The 15,170-nt window shown below is 40.6% G+C and overlaps 1 protein-coding gene across 1 annotated transcript in view; it reads left to right on the top strand.

Moving 5' to 3' along the window:
• The window catches only part of rnf123 (ring finger protein 123), a 137,321-nt gene that overhangs the window by 8,604 nt on the left and 113,547 nt on the right, over positions 1 to 15,170 (top strand). The window contains exons 12-24 of the mRNA XM_071493713.1: positions 247 to 351; positions 864 to 989; positions 1,700 to 1,792; positions 2,114 to 2,187; positions 2,407 to 2,524; positions 3,345 to 3,444; positions 3,668 to 3,729; positions 4,241 to 4,312; positions 4,779 to 4,899; positions 6,200 to 6,301; positions 11,758 to 11,858; positions 12,084 to 12,276; positions 13,130 to 13,275. Coding sequence (XP_071349814.1) covers positions 247 to 351; positions 864 to 989; positions 1,700 to 1,792; positions 2,114 to 2,187; positions 2,407 to 2,524; positions 3,345 to 3,444; positions 3,668 to 3,729; positions 4,241 to 4,312; positions 4,779 to 4,899; positions 6,200 to 6,301; positions 11,758 to 11,858; positions 12,084 to 12,276; positions 13,130 to 13,275 — 1,413 coding nt within the window. The remainder of the gene's footprint in view (positions 1 to 246; positions 352 to 863; positions 990 to 1,699; positions 1,793 to 2,113; positions 2,188 to 2,406; positions 2,525 to 3,344; positions 3,445 to 3,667; positions 3,730 to 4,240; positions 4,313 to 4,778; positions 4,900 to 6,199; positions 6,302 to 11,757; positions 11,859 to 12,083; positions 12,277 to 13,129; positions 13,276 to 15,170) is intronic.

Raw genomic sequence — 15,170 nt, 5'->3', positions numbered from 1 at the left:
TTACCCTTTCACATTAATCACACTGTAATTTTAGTTTTGTCCTTGGTTGTTTGTTTACAACAGCGGACAGTTTTTTCCTGGAAGCAAGTTAATGTCCTGTTTTTTTTTTTTTTTCAATCAGCAGCCTCCTGTTTCTCTGTCTCTTTTGTTGTTTCCTGTAGAGGCAAAGTCACATATACATGAGTTTTAGAGGACACCTCCTCCTCTGTGTGTCCTGTATTTCTGAAGTTGTTGTCTTTGCTGCAGGAGGAGAGGCTGGTGGAGAAGGACAGTGCAATGTGGAGGCTTCATGGAGAACCCACAGTCCTCATCACTCTGGCTCACATCTTCAACCACTTTGCACCACTTATGGTGAAACAGCTGTTTTTACTGAAGCTGAATTGTACTTGTAGAGGAACTTGGTCTTTTAATGACGTGTGTAATGGGTTACAGTAATATACAGTGTTTATACTGTATATTCTCAGTAGTTTATTTCACTCACAGTTCTTGTCCAATCAGCTTGTATTTTAAAGACATTTTCATCCTGAAGCACCAGAAGAGGACTTCATTACTGAACTGTTTCCTCTTGCACCATCTGTTGGTCGTATCAGGCCTGACACTGTCAGAGATCACAACCTCTGACACTGAGATACACTGTACATACTGAAAGGTTTCAACTACAGCATAAAACCACAGTGAAATTCTACACATTGCAAATGCAATAATTTATATTTGGAGTGGTGGTAATGATATTTATTTATCCATTGATTTATTTATTATTGCTTAGTTACACGTGTCTTTAATGTTCAGCGTTGATGGCGAGACATTTATGGTGTCTCCACTGTATTGTAGTCACAGTGTTGTCTGTCTGAACGTCTCTCCAGTGTAAAGTCTACCTGGTGGAGGATGTGCTGATGAACTTCCTGTTGGGGATTCTAGAGGGAGGAGGTTCAGTTGATGAACATCCGCTCATACAGCAACTTCTGGATCTCTTCTGGCTGCTGATGGAGGTAAACACACACACACGCGCACATATATAGTGTTTATTCATATCATAATTTTACTAGTCAAATTGTAACATAATGTTACAACATCATAGCTGTTGGTGCAACAAAGTCTGTGCATTGCACCATGAACAGTTTTAAGCCCAGCAGTGTGTTTACATGCACTTCAGTACCGAGGTTACACCACCTGGATTTCTCCTGGACAATGCTGATTTTTCAGCCGGCTGGATGAAAGATCACAACACACAGTGATGTGTCCTGTGTTTAAAATGATTATCACAAACTCTGATGAGATGAACCCAACACAAAGTTTTCTCCGGAAGTCTGGTTCACTCTGGTTCTGCTGATGAACAAACTCTGTCTATCCTCCTCTGCACCGTCGTACTGCACGGAAAATGCAGTTAGAATAACAAAGCCTTGCTTCCTAAAAGAGGGTCGGAGGTAGGCTACATATCTGATTTACTGTAACCTGGTCACTGAAGTGCATGTTACTCACTGCAAGTGTCTGTTCTGGTAATAAACACAAACAAATCATTTGCTCTTAAAACGCATTGTAACTTTTTGGTGTCAGCATCTAAGTTTTTTTCTGAGTTTAATAGGTGTTAAAAATAAGTAATAAACATAAGTAATAAAGCTCTGCTCCGCCTTCTGCCTGACTGTCTGCCTCTCTCTCTCTCTCTCTCTCGCTCTCTCGCTCTCGCTCCCTCTCCCTGTAGGACTATGAAGTGAACGAGTGCCTGAAGCAGCTGATGATGTCCTTGCTGAGGGCCTATCGCTTCTCTCCCATCATACCTGACTTGGGCTTCCAGGTAGGACTTGTAGAAAAGCCAGAGGAGCGGTATGGGACCATACCTCTTCTCTCGACCTGTGGCCTCCTTTGGGTTAGGACTCCCAGATTGTGATTGTTGTATCACTGAAATCATAAATGGAGATCAGTTTAATGCACAGTCACAGCTGTTGTTGAACTTTTGTGTTTTTGTCGATTAAGAATAATTCTAATCCAAAAACCAAACCATACTTTTCCCCCAAAAACCTGTAGCTCACAGTTTATTTCAAGGTTTTAAGGTGGATAATATGCATTTAACATCACCACCATGTCTGACTGATAACACTACTGACCTGTGTTTCAGATCCACTATCTGCGTCTGACCACGGCCATCCTGCATCATGAGAAGTCCAGAAAATACCTGCTCAACAACGTCTTATATCCTTGTGTTGCTTGTTGCTGTCATCTCTTCAGTCCACAGTTAAGGTGGAAATACTTTGATAAGTTTTGCAGTTGTTCCTCAGTTTGAAAGGTTGCTCTGCATAGTTTGAGTCAGACGGTCAGTACTGTTCATGTACATGAGGTGAATTTTTAAACATTCAGCGAGTTAACTTGTAGGCAGCGTTACAGACAGTTGTCTCCTTAACACTGGTTTACGTTTGATGTTCTGCGTTCGGTTGTGTTTTTTTACATCAAAACTCCTCTGAGAGTGAAGGAGGCGGGGCTCGAGGAGCTCATCCCGACCACCTGGTGGCCCACGCACTTTGACAAGGAGGTAAAACTGACCGGGTGTTTTACATTTGCCTTCCAGTCTCCTCAATCCTCTGGTGTCCAAGGGCCCCGATTTATCAAGCTCCATGGAATCACTCTTAAAGTTACACTCAGACTAAAACCAGTGCCTCCACAGAGAGTCTCAGAGACTTACTGATGAAAACCAGACACAGTAGGAATTATGATTATATGTTGTAGTTCTCTGTGGTGAAATATTAGTCAGTGATAAAACTTGAAAAGCAGAAAATAACAAAGTTTTTGCTTGTAGGTTTTATGTGTGTGTAGGTAAATAACTCAAATAACCTTCAGAGGTTTTATATTCCAAGTTATGAAGCCAAAATTAATTTTAAGTTGATATTTACACATTGAGGTGTAAGAAAAGAAAAAACAAAGTGGCCTCTTAAGTAAAACAAAATAATTGTATTTTTTGCACAGACACAAGTGGCAAACCCTCCGCAACAGCCAATCTCTTCCACTGTCCAGTTCCCCTTTCAACTACTCTGCCTGTTAACTTATGTTATGAGAAATATACATATATTGTTATGGTGCGTCCTCTTCTCTCAGATATATAGCCTTGTTATGATTCAAATGAAAGTTTTAGTCAACTCTCACTGAGGACCCCTGTTGTGAACTGTTGTGTACTGGATTAATGCCTGGTAAGGACTGGACTGGTTTGTGGATCAGCTGCAGATGAGCACTGGATAACTGGTTATAGAGCACTAGTTATTTGTAGTTTTAACTAGTTGTAATGACCTGTGTTTATTTTCACTGTCCACTGACTGACTGATTGTTTGGGGATGTGTTGACATCTTTCTTCCCCTCAGGGTAAAGACGAGCGCGAGCCCAAAGATGAAAGTGCAGATGAACGTCTGAGGCGTCGGGCGTATGAACGAGGCTGTCAGAGACTCAAAAAGAGGATTGAAGGTCAGACTTCTTTACATTCACATACATTCACCTTTACTACAGACAACAGGGTTCCTACAACTAATCTACAAAGTATCTACAAAGTTATTATTTAGTTTTATAGGAGCTGCTGCTATTTCATGTTGTGATAGTTTTGTAGTGAAACTGTAAAGCACTCACACGTCTGTCCAAACAGTAACTGAACTAACGCTGTGTGCATGTCGTCTCCTCTGCCCTGCTGTAGTGGTGGAAGAGTTGCAGGTTCAGATCCTGAGGTTGCTACTCAATAACAAAGACAAAACAACGGTATGTGCAGTTTATATTGTTTAAATTGTTATTTTTTTAAAAAATTGACTCCAGACTACAGCTGTACTGGCCTCTCTGAGCTGAAAGGTGTAGTCTGTTTAATACCTGACCACACACACGATGCGTCACTGCTACAGAGAATGTGGAAAAATCATGTTGTCACCTGTAGTTGTCAGTGAAGACCAGATTATTAGACTGTGTTCAGTTACTCTTTAACAGTACAGTGATAAATGGGTAACGGGGCTGAATCCAGATTTTTTTTTTTCCTCCTCATTTTTCATGAAAAATAAGATTCTGTGATGTTTACTCTGTTTGTCATCTACTTTCTGAGAAGGTTTTATCAGTTGTTAGTTCATTGTTTAAGATCAGACACAGGAAACAGTCTATCGAAACTCCTTTTAGCTCAGTACTCACATTGTGTGTAGTGTGTGTATTATTTCTGTCTGTGTGCAGCCTATGGGGATGCACTTTGACAATATTATCTGATCACTTTTCTCTGTGTCTCTCTCAGGGAGAAGCCTCTCGCTACATTTTCCTCAACAAGTTCAGAAAATTCCTCCAGGAAAATGCCAGCAACAGAGGGGTGAGCACAGGTTCAGTAGCTAGAGGAAACCTTTAACTGGCTGCTTCACCATTCACAACTCAACCAGTGTGTGATTAGTATTTTACAGACATATTGTCACAACAGCTGTGATGCTGGTGAACACAGCCCTGTGTGGAATAATGCTGGCTCAGTATCTGTACATAAGCGTCTGCTTTTATTTGGATGTTAAATCAGAGACTGTAAATCAGGAAGGACGTAGCCTCTACATGACGTCTGAAAAGTGATTTTGGAGCTCAGAGTGGGCTGCTCCGCCGTCAACATCTTGGCAGAGCCTGACTCCGCCCTAACTCCCGGCTAATTAAAAAAATCAGCAATCCTTCCGGCTTCAGTTTTTGTTTCAGGCTAAAGATAAAATATTTGTCCTAGTGCAACTTTCTTCCACTGTCTCCCTGCACTAACACCATCTTGTGTGTGTGTGTTTCTAAAAATGTGTGTGTTTCCGCAGCACCCAACAGCTCTGTGTCCTCCGGAGTACATGGTGTGTTTCCTCCACCGCCTCATCACGGCTTTGAAAGCCTGCTGGGACGAAGGCAACAGGAAGAATCCAGGCAGCGTCAGCAGTGAAGGTACATCACAGAGCAGTGCGCAGGTTTATATGTGTGAATGGAAGGTCGCCGGTTTGATCCCTGGACTGCCAGGATTAAATCTGGGTGGGATAAGTGAAAAAAACAGGACTTATTCTAATCGCACCCCTGGAGCAAGGCCCTTAACCCCCAGCTGCTCCAGCAGAGCTGCTCGGTGGCCGGCAGGTCAGAGTGTGGTTGTACTGCGCAGCTTCCAGGTGTGGATGTGTAACTGTGTGAATGTGATCAGGACGTTCCTGTAAATCAGAGTTCAGCTCTCAGTGAAACTACCCTGAATAAATATAGGTTAAAAAAAATAAATAAAAAAGAAAGGACAAACTGACCACTGGTGATTTATCTGTGTCTTGCTGAAGGAGGTGAATCCTTATGCCAACATGTATTTTGCATGTCTTCGTTGTAATTAATTTAGATTTACTTTGTAAAAGACCTTTTTCTGTTTATCAAATCTATTTTGATTCGATGTTGTAAGACATGAAAACTTCCACTGTAGGTCGGTGAATACTTTTCATAGCTCCTGTAATTTCTCAGTCAAAGAAACAATCATCTGTTCATTATGTGCACTTCACTGTATTTGTGTTTTAAATGCAACATACTGAGGACGTAAGTGCTGCTTAAATTCACTTTAAGCAGACAGTATTTTAAACAGAGACACTATGTGGCTGTATTAATGTCTAACAGCTAATGCTAAACCTCGGTAACAGCCTCTTCTTCTAGTCCTCTCAGACACAACGCCAGCAACACACATTAGTCCCTCATCCCCTCTGTGAAGACCAGGGCCTTTTAATGGAGGATATTGCCATTAAATTCATAAATGCCTGTTGTGCATGTATACAGATTAAGTGTGTGTGTGTGTGTGTGTGTGTGTTCGTGCGCCCTCTCTGTTTGTGTTTTCCTCATGTCTCCTCACCTCTGGGGACGGTCTTATAATCACTGAAAATAAGGACGAGGTCGATGAAGCTCTTACATTTTCTGCTCTTGGATGATAATGAAGTTTGTTAATGTGCTCGCTCTCTCTGCTCTGCCCTCGCTCCCCTGACACCCATTATCTCCACCTCCTGGCCTCTGTGTTATGTTCTGCTCATTGCCCTTCTGCCTTTTTCTGTTTATATCTGCACTTTGAATTTTCCTCTTTCCCTCTCATGTTACCCCTTTGATCTTTCTCTTCGCTCTCGTGCCTTTTCACCCATCACCTCTGTCCTGTTTTACCCAAACACACTGTTTTGGTTCTTTAAAAATCACCCTCTCACCTCTTACTCTTCTCTGCTATCTCCTCTTCCTCCAGAGGCCTATGTCCCTCCTCAGCTCTTCTACAATGGGAAGGTGGACTACTTTGACCTGCAGAGACTGGGGGGGCTCCTCTCCCACCTGAAGAAGACCCTCAAAGGTTGGTATATCTGGAAGAGGTTTAAAGAGGATTTCAGTCGTTAAACAATAGAAAAGGTGCAAAGGACTTACAATCAGGTTAAAACAATTACAACATGAATCCCAGACTTGCATAATATGAACAGTAGCTGTACAGCCACATTCTGATTGGTTGATTTGTTGCCATATTCTGATTGGTTGGTTGATTTTTAGTCATATTTTGATTGGTTGATTTGTAGTTTTATTTGGACTGGTTTGTTTGCCACTGTATTCTGATTAGTTGGTTTGTAGTTGTATTGTGATTTGTTGGTTCTTGGATTTGTAGTTTTATTCTGATTAGTTGGTTGGTTCATCTGTAGCTGTATTCTAATTGGCTGGTTGTTTGTGGCTATATTCTGATTGGTTTGTTTGCAGTTTTATTCTGATTGGTTGGTAGGTTTACACATCCTTTCTTATCCACAGTTAAACTTTTGAGTCCTGACATTGACTGATAGATGGGTTGAAGCTTTAAACTGTGGATCTGATCTTCAGGAGGAGAACTGGTCCCTGCAGTCTGGTCTCACTGAACTCCACTAGAGGGAGGAATTGCTTTGTGTGTATTAGAAACACAGTTACAGGCATGTACTGATTCCTAGTGTGGTACATTCAGGTACAATCAACCAGAACAATTGAATATTTATGAATGTTTTTGCATTAATTGTGTTGTGTGTTTAGAACTTTTACTTCCATTTTAATATATTTTCACTTATTTCCTTGAAATATAAATAATTTCACATTAAAATGTCTCTAAGCCAGCATCATTTTGCACTGTCTGATTTAGTCATGTTCTTATGCTTACAGTAAATCAGTGTGACCAAAAAGCCAAAGCCTTTCTACAACTGAATTATATATAAGTTATTAAATACTATTAAAAATGATTAATGTATAATGAAGAGTGCTACTGAGCAAGAACAATTTCCTCTCGTCACGACTTCGGAGACATTAGCGTTGTGAAACTACAGATGAAAACATTCATGTAAATTTATTGGAACGTACTCGTTCAAATCCTTTGCATGACTAAGCTGTTTACTACCTGTAAGCTAGCTGAACACTAGCAGTGCATAGTAACAGTGAACTCGTCAGAATACAGCACACACATTGTTTTCTCCCAATGTTCTGATTAACTGAACAATATGGTGTGAAAATGGTGTTAACCAACATCTTGAGGCAGTCAGGTTTCCTCAGAAGACCGTAAATATTCAACTGAGAAAAATACAAGCACTGAACCTCAGTGGATGAACGTTTCCATACAGAGGCTCTGCTGTGCTTGTGTGCTCTCTTTTCGGAGTGAGCGCGGTGTTTTCTTGTTGTCGTCAGCAGATGTGGGGGACAGGTGTGTAATGTGGATTGATATTCTCTCTGCAGACTCACGGTACGAACAATCTGCTGTTCATTCACTGCCAAGGAAGACTGAGTGCGGCGGCTGGAATCAATTATCTGCTGCAGTGGCTCATTCATTTCGATTTTTTCCTGAGAGTAGAGAAGCTCCTCGGTTTTATTTAGATTGGTGATGAGGGGAGGGTGATGTTTCACATGTCCTTCAAACATCACTCATCTTAATGGAGAAAAAACGTAACAGCGGAAGACAACAAAGACTGCTCAGCGTCAGCTCAAAGGTTTATTTAAGCTGCCATAAACATATCTTTAGAGATGGAGTTTGTCTGTCTGTGCGAGTATCTGCAGGTCTAAAATGCACTTGGTTCAGTTCCTTCAGAAAAACCCTTAGATGATATTAGAAACTCTCAAACATCACTCACAAAGGTCTGGAATATATTTCTTGCCTTCTGGAGACAGTAACGCTAGCTATAACTTTTACTGTCAGGAGACACATCGACTCATAATGGAAATGATTTTGCAAAATTTGAATCAATAAGTTGATGTTTTAAATTGCTTAATCTAATCATCTATCAGCTTTCTGCTGTTTATCTAGGTGGTGGCCTGGATGCATTAGTTGACAGTGGCCCCCTGAGCATTTGTAGTGTTTTTGCATTTCTTTGTGGAAGTGTTGCATCTTTTTGTAGAGGTTTTGCATCTCTTTGTGGTGGGTTTGCATCCCTGGGGAGTTTTTGCATCTTATTGTGGTAGTTTTGCATCTTTTCGTGGTGGTTTTGCATTTTTTTGTGAAGGTTTTGCATCACTCTGGAGGTTTTGCATCTTTTTGTGGAGGTTTTGCAACTTTTTGTGGTGGTTTTGCATCTCTTCGTGGAAGTTTTTTAGTCTCCTTGTGGTGATTTTGAGTCTCTTTGTTGTACAAAGTTGCAGCTGATTTAACATAATCTGGCTCTAGGCTCTTGAGGTCACATTTACATAACATGAATTGGTTGTTGCTCAGTTGAACAGTTATAAGTGAAAGGATATGTTATTCACACATGATCCTGTGAAATATTATAAAGGTGCAAAAAGTAGACTTATTTTCTAATATCAAGATGCAAGTTACTTAATTATCAGGAGCCAAATGTAGTCAGTATGTTTCTTGAAGCAAATAAAGTTTTCTACTGGGAAAGATTCACTGTTCTTCATGGAGTTAAAATCAGATTCTCTGTTGATTCAGATTAGTTGCGGATGATATGTAAAGGATCAGGGTCTAGATTCAAGGTGATAACTTCTGAGAACTGGTAGCTATGCTTCTGTAACATATTAAATCTTGAGTGTCTAGCATTGTTTGTTTGTGTGTGTGTGTATGTGTGTGTTCTGAAGTCCTTCTTCATCTTCTCTTCTTCAAAGAACAAATCATACAGACAGGACCCAGGTTTTTCACGAGTCATTAATATCTGATCATGTTTCAGTCTCAGGCTGTTGAAAGTGAAATTTTACAGTGAAAGCTCCATCACCGAGCTGACCTCCCTGTAAATGTCCTTTTTATGTTGTGGATAAGTAGAAAAAAAGTGTCAGTGGCTGAAAATACTCTCTGAACATACTAATATCATAGCCACATCTGTGAATGTAATCGTGTTTATCACTGAGATTTGTTCAGAGTTGTGTTCTTCATTAAGAGAGCCCTCTAGTACAACTTCTGCAGCTCTGACAGGCTGTGAGCAGCACAACACAGTTTATTCATCGTATTATGACAGAGTTTAGGAGGTCATTAACAGCAGAACAATGCAGACTCCCTCATTAGTGACTCAGCTTTTGTCCACAATAACATCAAGGACCTGTTTGTGACGCTGTTGCTTTGCATCCAGTAACTTGAGCTCCGTGTTGGTTGTTATCAGTTCACATCTTCATTCAGAAGAGGCAAGTGACTCTGTGTTGTGGGCTGGTGGTTGCTGCTGATATAGAAACAGATTATTGTCCTGATTCAGAAATAGAAGCTTTTAGAGACACACAATACCCTTCACGTCCTCTGGGGAGGTGTGACTTTCTTTCTTATTGTCCACTGATTTGAACAGAGTGAGACAATAATACTCACAGCCTCATAACAGCACTGCTGTCATTTGATTCTTCAGGTCATCTTCTCCTGGTTCCTCCTGCTCCTCATTCACTCTCAGCCTCTCTGCTCTCTCTTTTCTCTGATATATCATTTCTTTACCTCCTCTCTCTCTCCATCAGTCCCTCATTTTTTTCCTTCCCTCTCTCCATCAGTGTTTGCACTTCTCCACCTGCATTTAATTGATTGGCTTGATTAACACCCTCCATCGTTTAGCTCTGTAAATCACTGGGCTGTTCATCACCCGCTAGCTGCTCTTATGACGTTGTGTCATCTGTTGCTAACTAAGGTTGACCTCATTTATTGATCAGCCAACTGATCAGTTTGATTGATTGCCAGGCAGGATCTTTCCGTCTGCATAAAGTACACGTGAGAGGAAGGAAATGAACAAGGCAGCGTTTATCAGCAGAGGGTTTACTGGATTTTTAATTGGATGCTTTGTGTTTTGGATCTCAGTAGTATTTGTATTGTGTGTCTTTATTGGTGCAATCATTAGTCAATTAATGGATTAGTTGACTGAAAATTAAGCAATAATTATGATGATGTTAAGTATTTTTTTTGAGACCCAATGTCAAAAGTCTCTGGTTCCAGCTTTTAAAATGTAAATATTATTTTGCTGCTTTTATGTAGCTGCTATTCTGGGAAAAATTGCTTATTACAGAGGAAAAATAACTGCAGAATCATGTTCTGGACATTTGCCTTCAGTTGAGGGTAGGATTGCACATTAATTCTGTACTTGAAGGGGATTTTGGTCAACAGAAAAACATTGTTTATACAGAAAATCTCCTCTGGTTATCTCCTTGTGAGTAAAGAGTCATTAAACATTTTATATTTATAGAAACAGTTTTTCCTGTTGCTCTGATAGTAAACGGGTCTTTGGTGATGAGAGTTGTTAAATACCTTTTTAAATGTCTTTGATTTATACATGGTGCTCTGGGTCTGTAATGAAACAGTTGGAAGATACTTTCATTTCTCAGCAAACATCATCATTTGTTATGTTGCAGCATCAGCCTAAAAGCATTTAAATTCATTTTTCACTAATCAGTCTACACTCAACATCCCATAATGACAAAGGCAAAACAGAATTTTAGACATATTTACTAATTTATTAAATTAAATTTCAGAGTGATACAAGTTTTCAGACCATTCTTCTGTTCAGTTCCTCTCAGGCTGGACAGGGACTGTCCTGTTGGAAAGTAAACCTTTGAATATTAAGTGTATCTCTGTACTTTACTCCGTTCAGCTCTCCCTCAACCCTGAGCAGTCTCCCTGACCCTGCCTCTGAAACCCCACCCCCACAGCATGATGCTGCCACCACTGTGCTCCACTGGTGGGATGGTAGTGGGCAGGTGATGAGCTGCACCTGGTCTCCTTTAGACAGGATGTTTAGAACTGAGGCCAAACTGTTCAGTCTTGATTTCATCAGACCAGAGAATCTTGTTTCTCAGAGACTCAGAGTCCTTTAGGTGCTTTCTTTTGCAAACTTTCACTGATGAGAGGTTTCATCTGACCACTCTGCTGTAAAGCTCAGATCGCTGTAGTGCTGCAGTGATGGTTGTCAGCCAGTGACCAACAGGTTCTTGGTCAGCCAGCTCTAGGAAGAGTCCTGGTTGTTCCTCGTCTTATGTTAAATATCTTTTCTGAGAGGTTTTGTAGAACTGCAGAGCAACAAATCAAGAAAACAGGTTTTTACTCAGATCACGTAAATCTGCTGTCGCTCTGTCTCATGTGTCAAGAGTGAACATGATGTCTGACAGGAAACAGGGATGTATTTTGGATGTAAGAGTTGAACAGTGAACTAATCACAGTGATCATTGTCTGTTTTTTCTTCTTTTGATGTTTTTTCTTTCATGTTCACTTTTTGTTCTTGTCTTTTTCTGACACAATGATGCAATTGTGGTTCAGAATATGTCAGATTTCCTCTTTCCTTCTCTTGCAGGGAAATAAAAACTCTGAACCAAATTGAAGTTTTGCTTTTATATATGATAAATATCTTTTCTTTAATCTACCAGATGACCTGGCCAGTAAAGCCAACATCATCATCGACCCTGCAGAGATCCAGGCCACGTCTATGGATGACCTGGATGAAGATGAGGAGAGTGGAGCAGCACAGGTTTGTGTCCGTGTCTCATTATGTTGCTTCTTGTAACTGCAAAAGAATGATCAACAAACATTAAATCAAAGAAAAGATGCCAGAAAAAATGCGACCACAAATAAGATAGCAAATCTTCAAGATCATAACTCAAGTATATACATTATCATCTGGGTCTTTTATCTCTTAATATTGACTCATTTTCCTTCCTGATAGTTTGTGTTATTTCATTGTTTTTCACATCAGAGGCCATTTGGTGCAGCAGCGACGGGTGGAGCTCTGGCGAGGCCCAGCTGGTTGAGCTCTCCCACTTTGGGTCGAGCCAACCGGTTCCTGAGCACGGCCGCTGTCAGTCTGATGACCCCCAGACGACCCCTCACTCAGCCTGAGAAAGTGAAAGTTCGCACCCTCACTGTGGAGCAGAGGACTGAGGAGGACAGTGAGTAACTAAACATTACACTGACTGGATAGATGATAGTTACGTTTTTGAGGGTATTTTGCTGAAGGTTTGATGCTTTGTACTCACTGATTGACATTAAAGGTCCCATATTTTACACTTTACCAGTGTTTTATTTGAAGTGTTGATATCTTTAAGAATATATTTGTGGTTTTAAGAACCAAAAACCATCTCGGTGTAGATTTCCATCTCCTCTCTCAGGCTTCTCTCTGTAGCTGTAGTAACAACAGGTTGGTGAGCCAATCAGAGGAGCAGCTCTGAGTGAGGTTTCATCAACGCCCTGAAAACTGTTAATGTATGCATATTCATTCATCTGCCACACACCTGAACAAATTATTTTCCCTGATTTAGAGACCTGCAAAATCGCACATTGCCATTATTTCTCAGTGGGGTCTTATGGTTTTTTTTTAAAATTTTTTTTTTAAAGTTATTTTTTTGGCCTTTTAGTGCCTTTATTGGAAAGGTCAGTGAGAGAGTGACAGGAAAGTCAGGGAGAGAGAGGAGATGACATGCAGCAAAGGGCCACAGGTCGGATTCGAACCCGTGGCCCGCTGCCTTAATGGTACGCACTCTACCAGGTGAGCTACCGAGGTGCCCCCAGGTCTTATGTTGGTTTAATGTTATTATTTAATTTTATAACTCTAGGCCCTCATTGGTCAAATTCAGCCTTTGTAGAGCTGCATTTTTTTATTTACCTCTAAAAATACTCCACACCACTGGATGAAAACCTCCCATCGGCTGTAGAGTGGTAGACACAGTCCAGGGTACTCTGCACCTGTACCCTCTTATTTTTGTTTACCTTTTCTTCTTTGTTTCTCTTCCGTTCCACCTGAAGTCGAGGGAAGCCATGGTAACGACGGCCTGTTGCTGGGGCGACCGGTGGAGGAGCCCGATCAGCCCATAGCGGATAAGTCTCTGCTGGAGATAGTTGATGGGATCGTGATGATGTACAACCTGAGCGTTCATCAGCAGCTGGGAAAGGTGATTTTGTTTGTCTTTGCTGAGCGTCACGTCGTCATAGAAAAGGTTTAAGACGACCTGAGCTCATCAGCTCTTGTGTCTGCACTTACATGTTGAAATGTTTAACTTGACTGACTCAGATTCTCTAACTGATTCTCTTAAAAGCTGTCAGCAATATGTAGAAGTGACATCTCCATTTTACTTCTGTGGCACTAATGAACTGAATTCAGGCATAAACTGATCAGTCGGTTTAAATTGTGAGAGGAGCTGCTCCACCTTCTGCATCACAGTATTTTTTTCTTTTTTCTTTTCTTGCTAAACCAGTTTGTACTGTCAATACTCACATGACCACGATGCTGATATGACTGTTATAAGGCTAAGAAGCAAACTGCGTTAAAAACACAGCAAACCATCAGTACATGCAGATTAATTAAATTCCTGCTGTTGTTACTAAAGATGCACCAGTCGATCAGCTGGCGATCGGAAATGGCCCAATCAGCTGTCGGCTTAGATCATCAATCGGTCTCAGGTATCCGATTCTGTGCTGGCGCCACACGATGGTTGATGTCACGCACCCAACAGTTCTTTTCCGTGTATGAAGAACACAGAAAGCTTGCAAATTGTGACACCTGTAAGTGTATTTATATAGCATCATTCAGACATGAGACAATTCAAACTGCTTTACAGAGGCAAGGAAATAGGCAAGGAATATTAAGATTACATTTAAAACTAATAAAAACATATTTGAATGAATACTATTTTTGAATAAGTCATATGAAGACTGCATAAAATCAAGTAAGAAACTTAAGACACCATTTTAAAAGAAGTGCTGCACTGATAACACAAGATTAAAAAGAAGTTATTTAAATTGCATCAAACAGTGATGTTTTAAGCCTTGTTTTAAACGAGGTGACAGTCTGAGCAGATCTCAGGTGTTCAGCAAGTTTGATCCACAGGTGGGGAGCAGAGAAACTTAAAGCTGCTTCACTTTGCTTGGTTGTGATTCTGGGAACACTGAGTTAACCTGTTCCAGATCACCTGAGGGGTCTGGATGCTTCATACTGTACAAATAGATCAGAGCTGTGGGGCTAAAGTCAACCACAGAGGAACAACTTATACAACTTATATTATAACCGTTTATTTAATATTAGCTTAAAGACACTGTGTTTGACTGAGATTTTTTCTGACCAGTTAAAGCAGAAAACCAGGTCATTCTCTGACTCTCTCTGTCACTGTAGCAGCTGTTGTGAGCCGGTGGTTGTGGCTGCACTACTGAGCACGCTGTGACATTCAGATGAAGCTGTCTATGAAGTGCATGAGGTCAGCCAGTGTAGTTTAGCCTGAGCAGATATAATGTGTACGTGAGGTGTGGTGTTTTGATTGTGTACCAAGGGGCTTCACATAAATCAGAGACGCTGCCTCTGAGGTTGAGTCTCTGCTCATCTCCTTGCAGCGTCGTATTTAAACCCAGACTGGAGGAACATATTATGTGACGTGAGCATCTGTTAGGATATGAACACAAAAAGGTTAATGCTGTATATTTTATTCATTTGTAAGAATGTGACCTTCGTGTGGAGGCTGCGTCTGCGGCTGGATAAACTCTGAAATGTGACTCTTACTCATTAATATGATGAAGCTTTCCAAACATACTTATCCTGTTACAGCTGCTGTTAAAAAAACTCCTGCACCTTTCAAAATACTATATAATCTGAAAGGTGACATTTAAATACAATTAATACCATAATATATTAATAAAACGATAGGACGTTATGAGAGCAGCTGAGTACATTTACAAGTTCGATTTGTGCTACTTTATAATTGTCCTTCTTTATTTCACAGGGAAATACACAACATTTGTCTGCCAACTGAAATGACAGGTTGGTTTACAGATAATTATAAAGGCCAGAGGTATTCAT

This window comes from Trachinotus anak, unplaced genomic scaffold (assembly GCF_046630095.1).
Source record: "Trachinotus anak isolate AG129_WGS33_773 ecotype Australia unplaced genomic scaffold, CSIRO_AGI_Tana_v1 ptg000013l, whole genome shotgun sequence".
NCBI lineage: Eukaryota > Metazoa > Chordata > Actinopteri > Carangiformes > Carangidae > Trachinotus > Trachinotus anak.
The sequence above is the reverse complement of the archived record's forward strand: the minus strand, read 5'-3'. Positions and strand labels throughout refer to the sequence as shown.